Source organism: Gobio gobio (genome assembly GCF_949357685.1).
Source record: "Gobio gobio genome assembly, chromosome: 19".
NCBI lineage: Eukaryota > Metazoa > Chordata > Actinopteri > Cypriniformes > Gobionidae > Gobio > Gobio gobio.
In genome coordinates, this window is record NC_137112.1 from 12513759 (window position 1) to 12528695 (window position 14937).

The 14937-nt window shown below is 45.0% G+C and overlaps 1 protein-coding gene across 1 annotated transcript in view; it reads left to right on the forward strand.

The window, feature by feature from the left end:
- The window catches only part of LOC307143245 (uncharacterized protein), a 78799-nt gene that overhangs the window by 39747 nt on the left and 24115 nt on the right, over nt 1–14937 (forward strand). Inside the window, exons 9-10 of the mRNA XM_079844622.1 lie at nt 8540–8635; nt 8763–8810. Of these exons, the coding sequence (XP_079700748.1) occupies nt 8540–8635; nt 8763–8810 (144 nt within the window). The remainder of the gene's footprint in view (nt 1–8539; nt 8636–8762; nt 8811–14937) is intronic.

The window sequence follows — 14937 nt, forward strand, 5'->3', positions numbered from 1 at the left end:
TTCTGCGTTTCGGATGGTGTTGGGAAGATTGTTCCACCAGCTGGGAACGTTGAATGAAAATGTTCTGGAAAGGGATTTTTTTCCCCTCTGTGATGGGACCACAAGCCGTCGTTCCTTTGCTGAGCGAAGGCTTCTGGTGGGGGTGTGGTTTTGTAGAATGGAGTCAAAGTAAGCAGGAGCTGAGCGCGTGGTGGCTCTGTATGCAAGCGTCAGCGCCTTAAACTTGATGCGAGCAGCGAGTGGTAGCCAGTGCAGGGAGATGAACATCTCCGAGGATCTGACCTGGACTACACACATCCAGACACAGGTGAAAAAAGCCTGGCAAAGACTGTACCACCTGCGCCAGCTGAGGAAATTCAGGGTTTCACCAGCCATCCTGAAAACTTTCTATCGAGGGGCGATAGAAAGTGTCCTGACTCAGTGCATCACAGCGTGGTACGGGAACAGCACCAGTCACAATTGCAAAGCCCTGCAAAGAGTGGTGCGCTTATCCGAGCGCATCTCAGGCTCAGCTCTCCCGTCTCTGCAGGACATCTACACCAAACGCTGCAGAGGTAGAGCTACTAAAATCATCAGAGACATTAATCACCCTGCAAACTCTCAATTCACCCTGCTGCCATCTGGTAAGCGCTTCCGTAGCCTGATGGCAAAGACTGAAAGACTCAGGAGGAGTTTCTTCCCCAAGGCCATCAGACTCCTGAACTCAGTCACGTGACTTCACTTCACCCCGCACACGCATAAACATACAGTTTTTTAACATTAACATCCACACACTGCCATTGCACTGCACTTTACTTTCCTATTGTTACTGCGTAACAACCTGTAATAAACCTTGCACATTATACTTCTTTATATATACATATATATATATTTTATGTTAACCACTTATTTTTAAGTCTACAGTTTATCTCACTTATCATATCCACTTATTTTTTATATTGTTATATTTTAATTTTTATATTTTTATTTTTATCATATTTCCTATTTTTATCTTTTACTTGATTTATTTATAATTCTACTTATGTTAATACTTTTTATTCTAATTTTATTCTATTTCTATTTTAATTTCTTGTAACTGTTATTTGCACTGTCCATGGAGCGGACCTGTTTACATTTCACTGCCAGTTGTATATTGTGTATATAACTGTGTATGTGACAAATAAAACTCTTGAATCTTGAATCTTGAATGAAGAGAGGTGTGACGTGGGTCCTTTTGGGTTCGTTGAAGACAAGACGTGCTGCTGCATTCTGGATCATTCGAAGTGATTGGATTGCACAAGAGGGGAGTCCAACCAGAAGCGCATTGCAGTAGTCAAGTCTAGAAATAACCAGGGCCTGGACAAGAAGCTGTGTTGCGTGCTCTGTTAGGAACGGTCTAATCTTCCTGATGTTGTAGAGCGCAAACCGAAATGAGCGAGCTGTCTTAGAAATGTGTTCTCTGAAGGACAGCTGGTCATCAAATGTTACTCCAAGATTTCTGACTGACTTTGATGGGGAAATCAAGGATGTACCTAACTGGATGGTGAAGTCATGTTGTATGGTGGGACTGGCGGGGAAGATGAGAAACTCAGTCTTTGCCAGGTTAAGCTGCAGGTGATGTTTTCTCATCCATGCAGAGATGTCAGCCAGACAGCTGGAGATTCGTGCAGCTACTGTGGGGTCGTCTGGGTGAAATGAAAGGTAGAGCTGAGTGTCATCAGCATAGCAGTGGTATGAGAAGCCATGTGCCTTAATGATGGGTCCCAATGAGGTAGTGTAGATGGAGAAGAGTAGTGTAGTATTGTGAAGAGGAAGATGCGATATTTGGGATTTTCCTTAGTTGTCAGTTATAATCATCAAAATTAAAAGAAATAAACATTTGAAATATGTCAGTCTGTGTGTAATGAATGAATATAATATACAAGTTTCACTTTTTGAATGGAATTAGTTTAATAAATCAAAATTTTTGATGATATTCTAATTAAATGACCAGCACCTGTGTATATATATATATATATATATATATATATATATATATAAACTTTAAAACAAACAAAATAATCTATACAACTGTTTGATTCCAAAGTATCACTTGAGAAATATGCATTTTACTGAAAATAAGATTTAAAATATATAAACTGCATATCTTTTAATGGTGTTTTTTCCTGAACATTAGGACTTATATACAGCACCCGTTGGAGATCATGGCCCTAGACCAACTGAAAACTTCCCAATGAATCGAACACACACACTGTTTAGACTCACAGCAAAATGAGGGAAAGCGAAAAGAACAGATTCTTGTGGCAGAGAACAAAATAAGAACAAACTACTATTGCTATTATTGATTGTATTGATATTAAAACAGGGAACATTCTTTTTTTCTTTTTTTTTCAGCAGACCCATTCTTCATTAAGCAGTTATGGTCAGTTTTCTAAGGATTAGATTAGATTAGATTAGATTAGATTCAACTTTATTGTCATTACACAAGTACAAGTACAAGGCAACGAAATGCAGTTTAGGTCTAACCAGAAGTGCAATAGCAGCAAGTGCAGGATATACAACGTTTGCATAAGTGCAGGACATGGATATGTACTGAGTATATATAAATATGTATAAATAGAGAGACGTTATTACTATAAACAGAACTGAATTTACAGGTGAATATGTACAGTGAATAAATATACAGATGGTTATTACTATAAACAGAATTTACAGGTGAATATGTACTATGAATACAATATACAGATGGCTATTACTATAAACAGAATTTACAGGTGAATATGTACTATGAATACAATATACAGATGGCTATTACTATAAACAGAATTTTACAGATAGAGGTATACAATAATATGTTAGGCTAATATGAGGAATAGCAGTGGATTAGGGTAGTGCAATAAATTATGGACAGAGCTATCCGGACAAAAAAAAAGTGTAAAGTGCAGTGGAAAGTGGTTGCATATTACAGTTAGAAATACGGTGCAAAATGCAAATGTAAACATTGGTACTATAAATACAGTCGGCAGTGCAAATGAGCATAATCCAGTTAAGATATGGCAGTGCAAGATGCATATGTAAACAGTTGTTACTGTGATAAACAGTCGGTAGTGCAAATAACAAAGTGAAGGAAGATGTGAGGTAGGAGAGTTAGCAGTTTATGAGGGAAGTGGATCAACGGGGGTTTGAGTTCAATAAAGAGACAGCTCTGGGGAAAAAACTGTTCTTAAGTCTGCTGGTCCTGGTCCGGTGGATCCTGAAACGCCTGCCGGAGGGCAGGAGAGAAAACAGTCTGTGTGCTGGGTGAGAGGAGTCCTTGAGGATGCTGCGAGCTCGATGCAGGCAGCGTTTCCTCTGGATGTGCTCGATGGCAGGCAGTGGAGTCCCTGTGATGCGCTGGGCAGTTTTCACCACCCGCTGCAGAGCCTTGCGCTCCGCAACAGAGCAGCTCCCATACCATACTGCGACACAGTTGGTCAGGATGCTTTCTATTGCGCAGCGATAGAAGTTCACCAGGATAGCCGAGGAGAGCTGATCCTTCCTCAGTGTCCTCAGGAAGAAGAGGCGCTGGTGAGCCTTCTTGACCAGGCTGGAGGTGTTGGTCGTCCACGACATGTCCGCCGAGATGTGGATCCCCAGGAACTTGAAACTGGAGACACGTTCAACAGCCATTCCATTGATGTGGATGGTGTCGTGTGTGCCTCTTGACTCCTTCCTGAAGTCCACGATGAGCTCCTTCGTTTTGGTGGTGTTGAGGAGCAGGTTATTATCAGCGCACCATGTGGCCAGGTGCTGGATCTCTTCCCTGTAGGCAGTCTCATCGTTGTTGCTGATGAGCCCAATCACCGTAGTGTCGTCCGCAAACTTGACGATGGAATTAGATCCATACACAGGCTTGCAGTCGGAGGTGAAGAGGGAGTAGAGAAACGGACTTAGCACACAGCCCTGTGGTACACCAGTGTTGAGTGTGATGGACGTGGAGCAGGTGGATCCTGATCGAACATTCTGGGGTCTGTCAGTTAGGAAGTCCAAAATCCAGTTACACATTGAAGTGTTGATGCCCAGGTCTCCAAGTTTGGCAATTAACTTGGATGGGATGACAGTGTTGAATGCTGAGCTGAAGTCAACAAACAGCATACGTGCGTAAGTGTTCTTATTGTCCAGGTGAGTGAGCACAGAGTGCAGTGCCATGGAAACTGCATCCTCTGTGCTCCTATTGCTGCGGTAGGCAAACTGGTGTGAGTCCAATGTGGATGGTAGTGAGTCTTTTAGGTGTTCCAGGACCAGCCGCTCAAAGCACTTCATAACGATGGGTGTGAGTGCTACAGGGCGGTAGTCATTAGGACACCTCGGGCTAGAGCTTTTCGGCACTGGCACAATGGAAGTGCGTTTAAAGCATGTCGGTACAGCTGCTTGGGCAAGAGACAGGTTGAAAATGTCTGTAAAAACCCCAGCGAGCTGCTCCGCACATGCCCTGAGCACACGTCCAGGGATGTTGTCTGGTCCAGTAGCCTTGTGCGCGCTGATCCGGCTCAGTGCCTTGCAGACATCTGTGGAGGAGAGTGTGATTGGTGGGTGGTCAGCTGAGGGTTTGAGCTTGGTGGCAGTTTCTCTGTTGTCTCTTTCAAAACGAGCATAAAAGTAATTTAGCTCGTTCAGGAAGTTGACATCAGTGGCTGCGGGGGTGGAGTGGGTGGGTTTGTAGTCACTGATGGCCTGGATGCCCTGCCACATGCGTCGAGGGTCAGAGTTGGAAAAGTGACCCTCTATCTTTAGCTTGTAGCAGTGCTTGGCCTTTTTGATGCCCCTCTTCAGGTTAGCTCTGGATGTACTGTAGGCTTGTGCATCACCTGATCTGAAGGCAGTATTGCGTGACTTCAGCAGGAGTCGAACTTCCCTGTTCATCCAAGGCTTCTGATTAGGGTATGTGGTGATCTGTTTCTGGGTTGTAACACTGTCGATGGTGGTATTGATATGATCCAATACAGAGGAAGTGAATGAGTCAATGTCCGTGTGAGCACCACTGGTGGCTTGAGAAGCAAACATACTCCAGTCTGTGTTTAGAAACCTTTCCTGGAGTGTGGAGTCTGCCCCCGCAGGCCACACCTTGATGGTCTTCACTGATGGCTTCACACGGTTGATGAGGGGTGAATATTTGGGGCTGAGGAACAAAGAAAGGTGGTCTGACTGTCCCAGGTGGGGGAGGGGTGTTGCAACGTAAGCTCCAGCAATGTTTGTGTAGACATGATCTAAGGTTTTGTTTCCTCTGGTGTGGCAGGAAACATGCTGGTGAAACTTGGGTAGCACTGACTTTAAGTTTGAATGATTAAAGTCACCTGCAACAATAAACGCAGCTTCCGGGTGATCAGTCTGTTGTTTACTGATGGCTGTGTGAAGTTCTTTCATAGCAAGCTTGGCATCAGCATCCGGAGGAATATAGGCCGCAGTGATAATATTGGAGGTGAACTCCCGCGGTAGATAAAACGGTCTACATTTAACCATGAGAAACTCCAGGTTAGCTGAACAATGACTCCCAACAATAGCAGAGTTTGTGCACCAAGCTTTGTTAATATAAATGCACAATCCACCCCCTCTGCTCTTCCCGGAGCCATCTAGTGTTCTATCCGCCCGGAGTGTGTGGTGTCCCGCTAGCTCAATAGCGGTGTCCGGTATTCCGCTGTTTAACCAGGTTTCAGTGAAGATTAGGACGTTACAGTTCAAAAGTTTCTTACTGTGTGTAATGCTGAGTCGAATCTCCTCCATTTTGTTCACTAGCGATCGTACATTGGCAAGGAAAATGCTGGGTAAAGAGAGCCGGTAAGGAGTTAGCCTTAGCTTAGCTCTTAGACCTCCACGCTTACCCCGCCTTTGTTTACGATCACAGCGCCGCCTTCTAGCACTTCCACCCGGCCGGGCAGAGCGCATCGCCTCGGGCGTCCTAGCGATCTCAGGAAGGAGTTGAAGATTGTCCACAAAACTGTCGGAAATTCGCAAACCAATATCCAAAAGCTCACAACGGGTGTACGATGTAAAAGCACAACTGTTCTGTACGAACAGACCCGAGATGAACAAGAAAAATACCGCAAAATTGCAGAATCTGGAGAGACGCTGAGCCTCGCGATCTACTCGCGCCGCCATCTTGGTCACATTAGGTCAGGTGAGTAACAGAAACACTTGGGGTTACTTGACTGTAACCCTGTTCCCTGATAAAGCGTAATGAGATGCTGCATTAGTTTATGCAAATAGAAAGTGACGTATCACGACCAGCTGCTGAAAATAGTGGGAAAACACGTCAATGAAATTAAATTTATTAGTATTCATAGCCCTGGGCCGGTGACATCATAGGCGCACCTGCTGCACGAGGCTATAAATAGATGAGCTCCAGCTGTAGCCATCAGATCTCTTTTGTTTGAAGACCAGGCCTGGAGCATCATCAGCACGGTCTAGCGATGCAGCGTCTCGTTCCGCTTTATCAGGGAACAGGGTTACAGTCAAGTAACCCCAAGTGTTCCCTTTCAAAAGCTACACTCAATGCTGCATAAGCTTATGCAAATAGTAACGAGAATACCCACACTGCTTGATGGTATCTGGACACCCTTACGGTTGTGTGGGTGTGCACAAGGATGCAAGAATCCTCAAACATTAGCTTGTGATGTTGACTCAAGGACATGAGAGCCCGGAGTGGCATGAGCATCCAAGCTATAAAATCTTATGAATATGTGCGGAGAGGACCAAACTGCCGCATTACAAACACTTTGTAAGGGAGCACCCCTTGCTAACGCATTAGAAGAGGTGACTCCCCTGGTGGAGTGAGCCCTTAATCCTATAGGCAAAGCTTGACCGCGAGCCTCATAGGCAAGAGCAAAAGCATCTGTGACCCAATGTGACATGGTTTGTTTGGTGGCGGCAGAACCTCTGTTACGGTCCCCATGGCAAACAAACAATTGCTCTGACTTATGCCACTGGCTATTGCGGTGGACGTAGGCCTGAAGAGCACGGACTGGACACAGTCTATGAAGTCTCTCCTGATCCGGCGCTGTGAACGGCGGAGGGCAGAAGGTTTCAAGAGTGACAAGATGTACAGAATAAAAAGGAACCTTAGAAAGGTAGTCAGGATGAGGATGCAAAATCACTTTCACCAAGCCTGTGGCAAAGTATAAGCGGGATGGCGATATTGACAGAGCCTGCATATAACCAATTCTCTTCAGAGAAGTTATAGCCATAAGAAAAACCATCTTTAGAGTCAGAAGTTTGCCAGACGCTGACTCTAACAGTTCAAAAGGGGTCTCAACCAGACCCTCAAGGACTATAACTAAGCTCCATGAAGGGATCTTGGTTCCTACTGGAGGCTTCAACTGCCTGGCACAATGAAGCGAGCGAGCAGAGGATGCCTTCCCGAGCGGCACCCCATCCACCAGGGCGTGGCAAGCCGATAGAGCGGCCACATAATCCCTGAGAGTGGAGGGGCAAATGCCTGATGACAATTTCTCTTGCAGAAAATCCAGAACTGAAGCAACCTGGCAGTTGACTGGGTCTGCATTATGTGTCATACATACATCTTTCAAAGACACTCCATTAATTGCATAAACTCTCAGAGTGGAGGACACCCTAGCACTTAGGATGTTCTCAATAACTGCAGGCAAAAGCCCCAGTGTCCCTCAATTGGTACCCATCAGGGGCCAAACATGAAGGTTCCACCGCTCTGTAAAATCTGGTCCAGGTCTGTTGACTACTTCTGGGTGGAGTCCCCCCCCCCCCCCCCCCATCTGTAATTCTGTCTGGACAGTAAATCTGCTCCCACATTCAACCGACCCTGAATGTACACTGCTTGTTCTGGAACTTGTTCTGAGCCCAGGCTTGTGGACTGCAAGTGCACATGAAGTGTGCCATTTGGGACAGGGCCTCAGTATATTGGATCCCATTAGCAGTTAAAGTGACAGCAGCCTAATATACCAGCGACTGTCTGTCATTAATGTTAATCAAACAACAAAAGAAAGATAAAATCACTCACTGTTCTTGCCTTTTTAACTTCAGTTGTAAGGATTATTCTGTATTTAATTTTTACAAGACTGTCCAGTGTTATGTTACATTTGATTCCATTTCTGTAGTATTTCTGTACCTAAATATTACTATTAGACCCACCTGAAAAAACTAAAGCACTGTCTATTTTATTATTCTATTTTTTTATTACTGACTATTTACTTATCTAAAGTAAATAGTTTTATTACTGACTATTGACTGTTTACTTGTCTTGTCTTTTTTGTAAATTCAATTCAAAGTTTGAAACAATCTTTTCTAGTGCTGTTTGTATGCTACTGCACAACAAAAAGTAAATGGATAGACAAAAAAAATCGAGATAATTGTAAAAATATCCTGATTCAAGAATACAAGAACTGATAAAATGTGTTATTTTAATGCAGCAGTTGCTCTGGATGAGAGTGTCTGTTAAATTCATAAATCCAAAGTATCACTTGACAAATATGAATTTTACTAAAAACAAACATATATTTAAAATATATAAACTGCATATTTTTCGAATGTTGGTTTTTTTCCTGAATATTAGGACTTATATACAGCACCCACTGGAGATCAAGGCTCTAGACCAACTCAAAACTCCCCAATGAATCGAACACACAGTTTAGACTCACAGCAAAATGAGGTACTGACTAAAGAGCAGAAATTGGCCCATAGATAATGAGTCTTGTGGCAGAGAACAAAATAAGAACAAATTACTGTTGCTATTATTGATTGTATTAATATTAAAACAGGAAACTTTTTTTTTTCAGCAGACCCCATCTTCATTAAGCAGTTATGGTCAGTTTCCTAAGGATCAGGTGAGTAACAGAAACATCCCCAACTGAAATATACACTTTTTCACCTCTAACGCATATTTCAGTAAAATGTAGTTTTTATTGTTCACATGCTTCTTTTATCTTATTTTTTTGGTCATACTTTTTTCTTTTAGTATTTGAATTGAATACACATTGAATTTAGGTCTAAATTTAATCATGTATCTGTATTTTATAAAGAACCAACATTGCCTGAGAACATTGCTGCATAGGCAGTTCACAAACTCGTGATGACGTGTTTGAGTCATAAGCTCAATTCAGTCCCGTATTAGAGTTATGATAATGTTACTGTGGTATAAAACAGGGCCAGCCGAAAGCCTGTCTTTATGCTTAAAATCTGCACTCTGCCACTTTTTTTCCCATTCTGTTTATGTTTTATTTATGGTTAAAGATATGATTAAAGTCATGTTAAACATCCATGTTTAACATCCATCATACTTGTGAGGTAACCCAGGCCTGTTTTACTTATTTTACTGGTCCCCAATAAAATCATACAAAATATACATGTGCGTTGAAAGTTATGTTTACGTTACTCTGTGCTTTTGCTCTGTGGCTAGTACACTATATATTGCCAAAAGTGCTGGGACACCTCTCCAAATCATTGAATTCAGATGTTCCAATCACTTCCATGGCCACAGGTGTATAAAATCAAGCATCTAGGCATGCAGACGAAAGAATGGGTTGCTCTCAGGAGCTCAGTGAATTCAAGCGTGGTACTGTGAAGTTGCTCTGAAGTTTCTCAACCTATGGACTTAGGTTGCCACCTGTGCAATAAGTCCATTCGTGAAATTTCCTCACTACTAAATATTCCATGGTCAACTGTTGTTGAAGCAATTGGGAACAACAGCAACTGAGCCACAAAGTGGTAGGCCACATAAAATCACAGAGCGGGGTCAGCGCATGCTGAGGTGCACAGTGTGCAGAAGTCGCCAACTTTCTGCAGAGTCAATAGCTACAGACCTACATGTGGCCTTAAGATTAGCTCAAGAACAGTGCGTAGAGAGCTACATGGAATGGGTTTCCATGGCCGAGCAGCTGCATCCAAGCCTTATTCACCAAGTGCAATGAAAAGCGTCGGATGCAGGGGTGTAAAGCACGCCACCACTGGACTCTAGAGCAGTGGAGACCCGGGGTCTCATTTATAAAACTTTGCGTATAAACCTTACTAAAAGTGTACGCACGCATGTGGCTTATTGCAGCACCAGGAGCTGGGCTGTGGAGGTGAGCGTGTGTTGGCTTTCCCTTGGTGGTCAAGATATCGCGAGGCAGGCCACTGCTCATGGTATCATATGTATGTAATTAGGGCCTCCTCTCATGGTGAGAGTGGTGTTTAGGCCGCCGCTCTTTTCTTTGAAATGTTTGCAGAGTACTAAGCGGTAGGACGCCCTTCTGGGAGAATGGAGTGTTTTTCTACCGCTTAGGGTTTTTTTTTTTTACTATGTGTCTTCGGTTTCCCTAAGCCACCGCACGTTAGAGTAGTTTGTCTCTTTTAGAGTGTGTTTACTAGAGACTGACGCTGGAGCTTCAGTTGGGCATGTGGCCTAGGCTATGTGGATGAGGGAGGTGCGTTGCTGAGGCACTGTTACCTCTGGCTGTTCACTAAGTGATTCTGAACCCTTTGTACCATCCCTGTGTATGTTAGCCTCCTCTCACTTGAGAGTCGTTTGGTCAGAGCGGCCAGTTTTTATTAAATGTCTGGCAGATACGTTGGACTATTGTAAGACTCGTTTACAGCTTGTAGGCTTTACAAGCCTCCCTGAGGACGGGTCCCCATAGCAGTGCAATGGGTAGTTATTAGTCAGCCAGTGGTCTAACTGTTAAGGGTTTCGTAGCAGTCAGTTGTAAACTTGCTACCAGGTGGTAGGCCTCACCAGGCCTCCTTGGAGGCGAGTTCCTGAGTGGGATACTCGGGGAGCTAGCATGGCTTGCTATCAGGTAGTAGGCCTCATCAGGCCTCCTTGAGGGCGAGGGCCGATGTGTGACATCGGTATGGCTAGCCTGACTGGCTATCAGATGGTAGGCCTCATCAGGCCTCCGTGAAGACGAGCTTCCAGGGTCTTCTTTGTTACACTCACATTTTGCATGTTTGTTATCAGTTGGCAGGCCTCTAAAGCTAGGCCTCGCTGGAGGAGTGCTCTGAGTCTCAGTCACTTGACGGTTAGCATGGTAAAGTAAATGCTAGCAGGTGGTAGGCCTCACTAGGCCTCCCTAGTAGGCTTGCTATCAGATAGAAGGCCTCGTCAGGCTTCTTTTTGAAGGTGAGCTCCCGGGGTAGGATACTCGGGCAGCTAGCATGACTTGCTATTAGGGTAGGCCTCACCAGGCCTCCTGGAGGGCAAGTATCGATGCAGCGCATCGTAATGACTAACCCGGCTGGCTATCAGGTTATAGGCCACAGTAAGCCTCCCTGAGGGTCGGCTGTCAGGTGGAAGGCCTCAGCCAGGCCTCCCTGGAGGTGAGTACCGATGTGTGGCATCGGGTGTATTTTAGCTTGGCAGGCTATCAGGTGGTAGGCCTCATCAGGCCTCCCTGAAGGCAGGTACCGATGTTTGGCATCGAGGTAAAGCTAGCCTGGCCGGCTATCAGGTTATAGGCCATTGCGCTTCCCTGAGGGTCGGCTGTCAAGTGGAAGGCCTCACCAGGCCTCCTGGATAAGGCATGTTATCAGTTGGAAGGCCTCGCCAGGCCTCACTGGAGGTAAGTACCGATGTTCCTCACATCGGGACAGCTAGCCTGCCGGCTATCATGTTGTAGGCCTCATCAGGCCTCCCTGAAGGCCTGCTGTTAGTTGGAAGGCCTTAACCAGGCCTCTCCGAAGGCGAGCACCGACGTACGGCGTCCGGGTATGCGGCCTAGCAGGTTATCAGGTGGAAGGCCTTACTAGACCTCCCTGAGGGTGATCTCCCAGGTTGTGGTCACTTGAACAGTTAGCATGAATTGCTATCTGACAGTAGGCCCGCACTGGGCTTCCCTAGAGGTGGCCTCAGCTGCTCAGGATTAGCATGCTTCGCTGGCAGGTAGTAGGCCTCACCAGGCCTCCCCAAGGGCATGTTCCTGGGACCCAGTCACCTGAGAAACAGTTAGCACGAGTCGCTAGCAGGTAGCAGGCCGCACTGGGCCACCCTGCAGGCCCGCTATCAGGTAGTAGGCCTCATTAGGCCTCCCTTGAGGGCGAGTTCCTGAGTGAGGATACTCGGGTAGCTAGCATAGCTCGCTATCAGGTAGTAGGCCGTTCCGGGCCTCCCTAAAGGCTTGCTATCAGGTAGTAGGCCTCACTAGGCCTCTCTGAGGGTGAGTTCCCGAGTCAGGATGCTCGGCTAGCTGATGTAGCTTGACTGTTAGGTAGTAGGCCTTCATTAGGCCTCCCTGAGAAAACGAGTTTCCGTTTTCCAACTACTTTGACAGTCGGCTTCAACTGCTATCAGGTAGTAGGCCCTACGGGGCTTCCTTGAAGGCGAAGTTCCCAAGTCGAGGCACTTCTCGGTTACCAGTTCTCTGTGAGTAGAACCTATGGTGGCTCAGCCTACAGCTGGGGGTTACAGCTGCTCCCCTCACTGAGGGTCGTCTATGAGCACTCAGTCGCCTGAGCCTGGTCAGACGGTCGCAGGCCTCTCGTGAGGCCTCCTTGTTAGATCAGTCCGTAGGCCTTCCCGGCCGCCCTACTACTTTGGAACACAAGCACTTGGTAGATCCTTGATTTGAGCAGGCAGACTCCCCTCGCTAGCAAGGCTTGTAAAGCACTACACTGAGTGTTGCTCTTTGGGATAACCCGTCTCTGAGTTCCGGGCTGAGTAGGTCTGCCAGTTTTTCCGTCCCTTAGTTTGGATGCCTCCAGGGCACCATCCAGAGGCTCTGTTTCTGAACAGACAGGGTTGGCTAAACCGAAGTGTCCATAACACTTAGGGCACCAGGTCAGGCCTCCCTTGTGGCACTCGGGATAACTTGTTTCCCGAGTAGTGACTGGCTGGGGCTCCTTCGGGTCCCCTAGCCACATTCCCTTAAAGGGACCCCTTCTGTTGAAGTAGTGGTCCCGGGCCTTTGAGCAGTCTAGATAGAACCTCACGCAGTTGCGTTAAGGTTCCGTTTAGGTGCATAGCTTGGGCTATGACCGTAGGGAATGCTGTCGCTGACAGCCCAGTGTGACCTGAGGGGGAGTTGCTCAGGTTTTTCAGTTGAATTAACTTGTGTTGACTGTTGTCACTGCCAATAGGCAGACACTCCCCTCAGCATGGCGGCGTTGGTATATCGTTCCCCGTAGCGTCAGCTGACGCAACGAGAGTTCCCTTTCGAAAGGGAACGTCTCAAGTTACGTATGTAACCTCTGTTCCCTGAGAACAGGGAACGAAACGCTGCGTCTCGTTGCCATGCCTCGGGGCCTGTCTGCTGAACAGTCCCTTCAGACGAGAGGATGTGTATGTGTTGGCAAGGCACCCTTATATACTTCCGGGTCGTACATTGATGACATCATGGGCTGTCGCCGGTCAATAGGATTGACTTGATTCGATACTAGCTTCAGACAGCTGTCACGCTGGAGGCGTTCCCCGTAGCGTCAGCTGATGCAGCGAGAGTTCCCTTTCGAAAGGGAACTGCAGATCTCATGTTATGACAAAATATGTTTTAGCGAGAACGATGATCAGTTACGCACACTTAATTCGATATCACATACACTGCAGGATTCGGTGGTCGAACGGTCCATTATCCGGTTTGAATAGGTCCAATGATAAGCTTACTGTACAACCACAGCTGCACGGACACGGAGAGTAAAGACATCTTCACAAAATTATGAAAAATACCACTGTATTTGAAGGATACAACTTGAAGAAAAAATTAAGATTTGCACGTTTCTTTTTTTAAAATACTTCGTCAGTGACACTCTGAGTCAGACGATTGTATTTACGCTACAATAAATAAGTAGGCCTATCTGTTTAAATTAAAATAGCCTAAACATCCTGTATGTTCACATTATCAGCAAAACTGCATGAATTTGAGTTGAAGGTATTATGGCAAAAATTAATTCATTGACATCACTAATAAGAGACAAACCATTTTCCAATTGTCTTTATAAAGATTTATTTTTCTTGCAAGAAAGAGCCACGGTCAGTGTAGCCATTCGAGGCTACCTTGAGTGTGAACTGCTAAAACAAAGGAAAGCACAAACTTTTGTACCCTCAATGTTTTAACAAACCCCCTCAGTAATTTTCCATACATCTTTCATGTATGTTCATTTTTAGTCCATCTCTGCAAAACGGACTTCAGGATGGACTAAAATTAACTCCCAAAACGTACTGCCAGATTCTGGAAGATGAATTCTTCAAACAGTGGTACTAGAGGATGTGGTGCTGGTCCTTCAAGAGTCACTCTCAACCTATCTGTCCATAAAGCCTATAAAAAAACCTTCTTCATGTATTTTACAACACTTCAGCTTGTGATTCTTATCTAGTGGGGGTCATTTTTTAGGATTCTTTACCTAACTGAAGTCTCTGAGATCCTGACACCTTGCACTTCTGGAGACTCCAGGTAGGTTGCAGCTTTGGAAAATGGTGGCGCTGGAGACTAAAGGGTTCCTGATGGTTTCAACCTTAATTCTTCACCTTAATTCTTAATTCTTTTGCAGTTAACAGGTGTCTTTTCTTCACCACCTGTTTTTGTCAGATCCTGCAGACCCAACGAGCATTTCACTGTCCAATGGTCATGCCTTAACTGCAATGTCTAGTATTGCATTAGTATTGCATCCTTCTCATGGGCATTTAATACTTTTTGACTTTTCAGTCTGAGTTAAATCTCTTTTTTGGCTCCATTTATCTGTAAAAGAAAACATGCCTAATAATTCTGCACACCTGAATATAAGGTGATTTTCATTTCCAGCCTTCATGAACAATTATATATCACTTATACATTATTAAATACTAAATCAATAGTAGTTATTAGGATTACTGTGGTTTGGAATTGGTCAAATGTGCCTGGAAAAAAAATATGATCAGAAAATCAACGTGCCTAATAATTCTGCACTCCCTGTAGAGAAAACAGGTCTGGAAGATTAAATCTTCTGTGATTAAATTTTTCCCCAACAATTTCCCCCTTTTATCATTCTTTGATAACTTGCAAAAAAGAA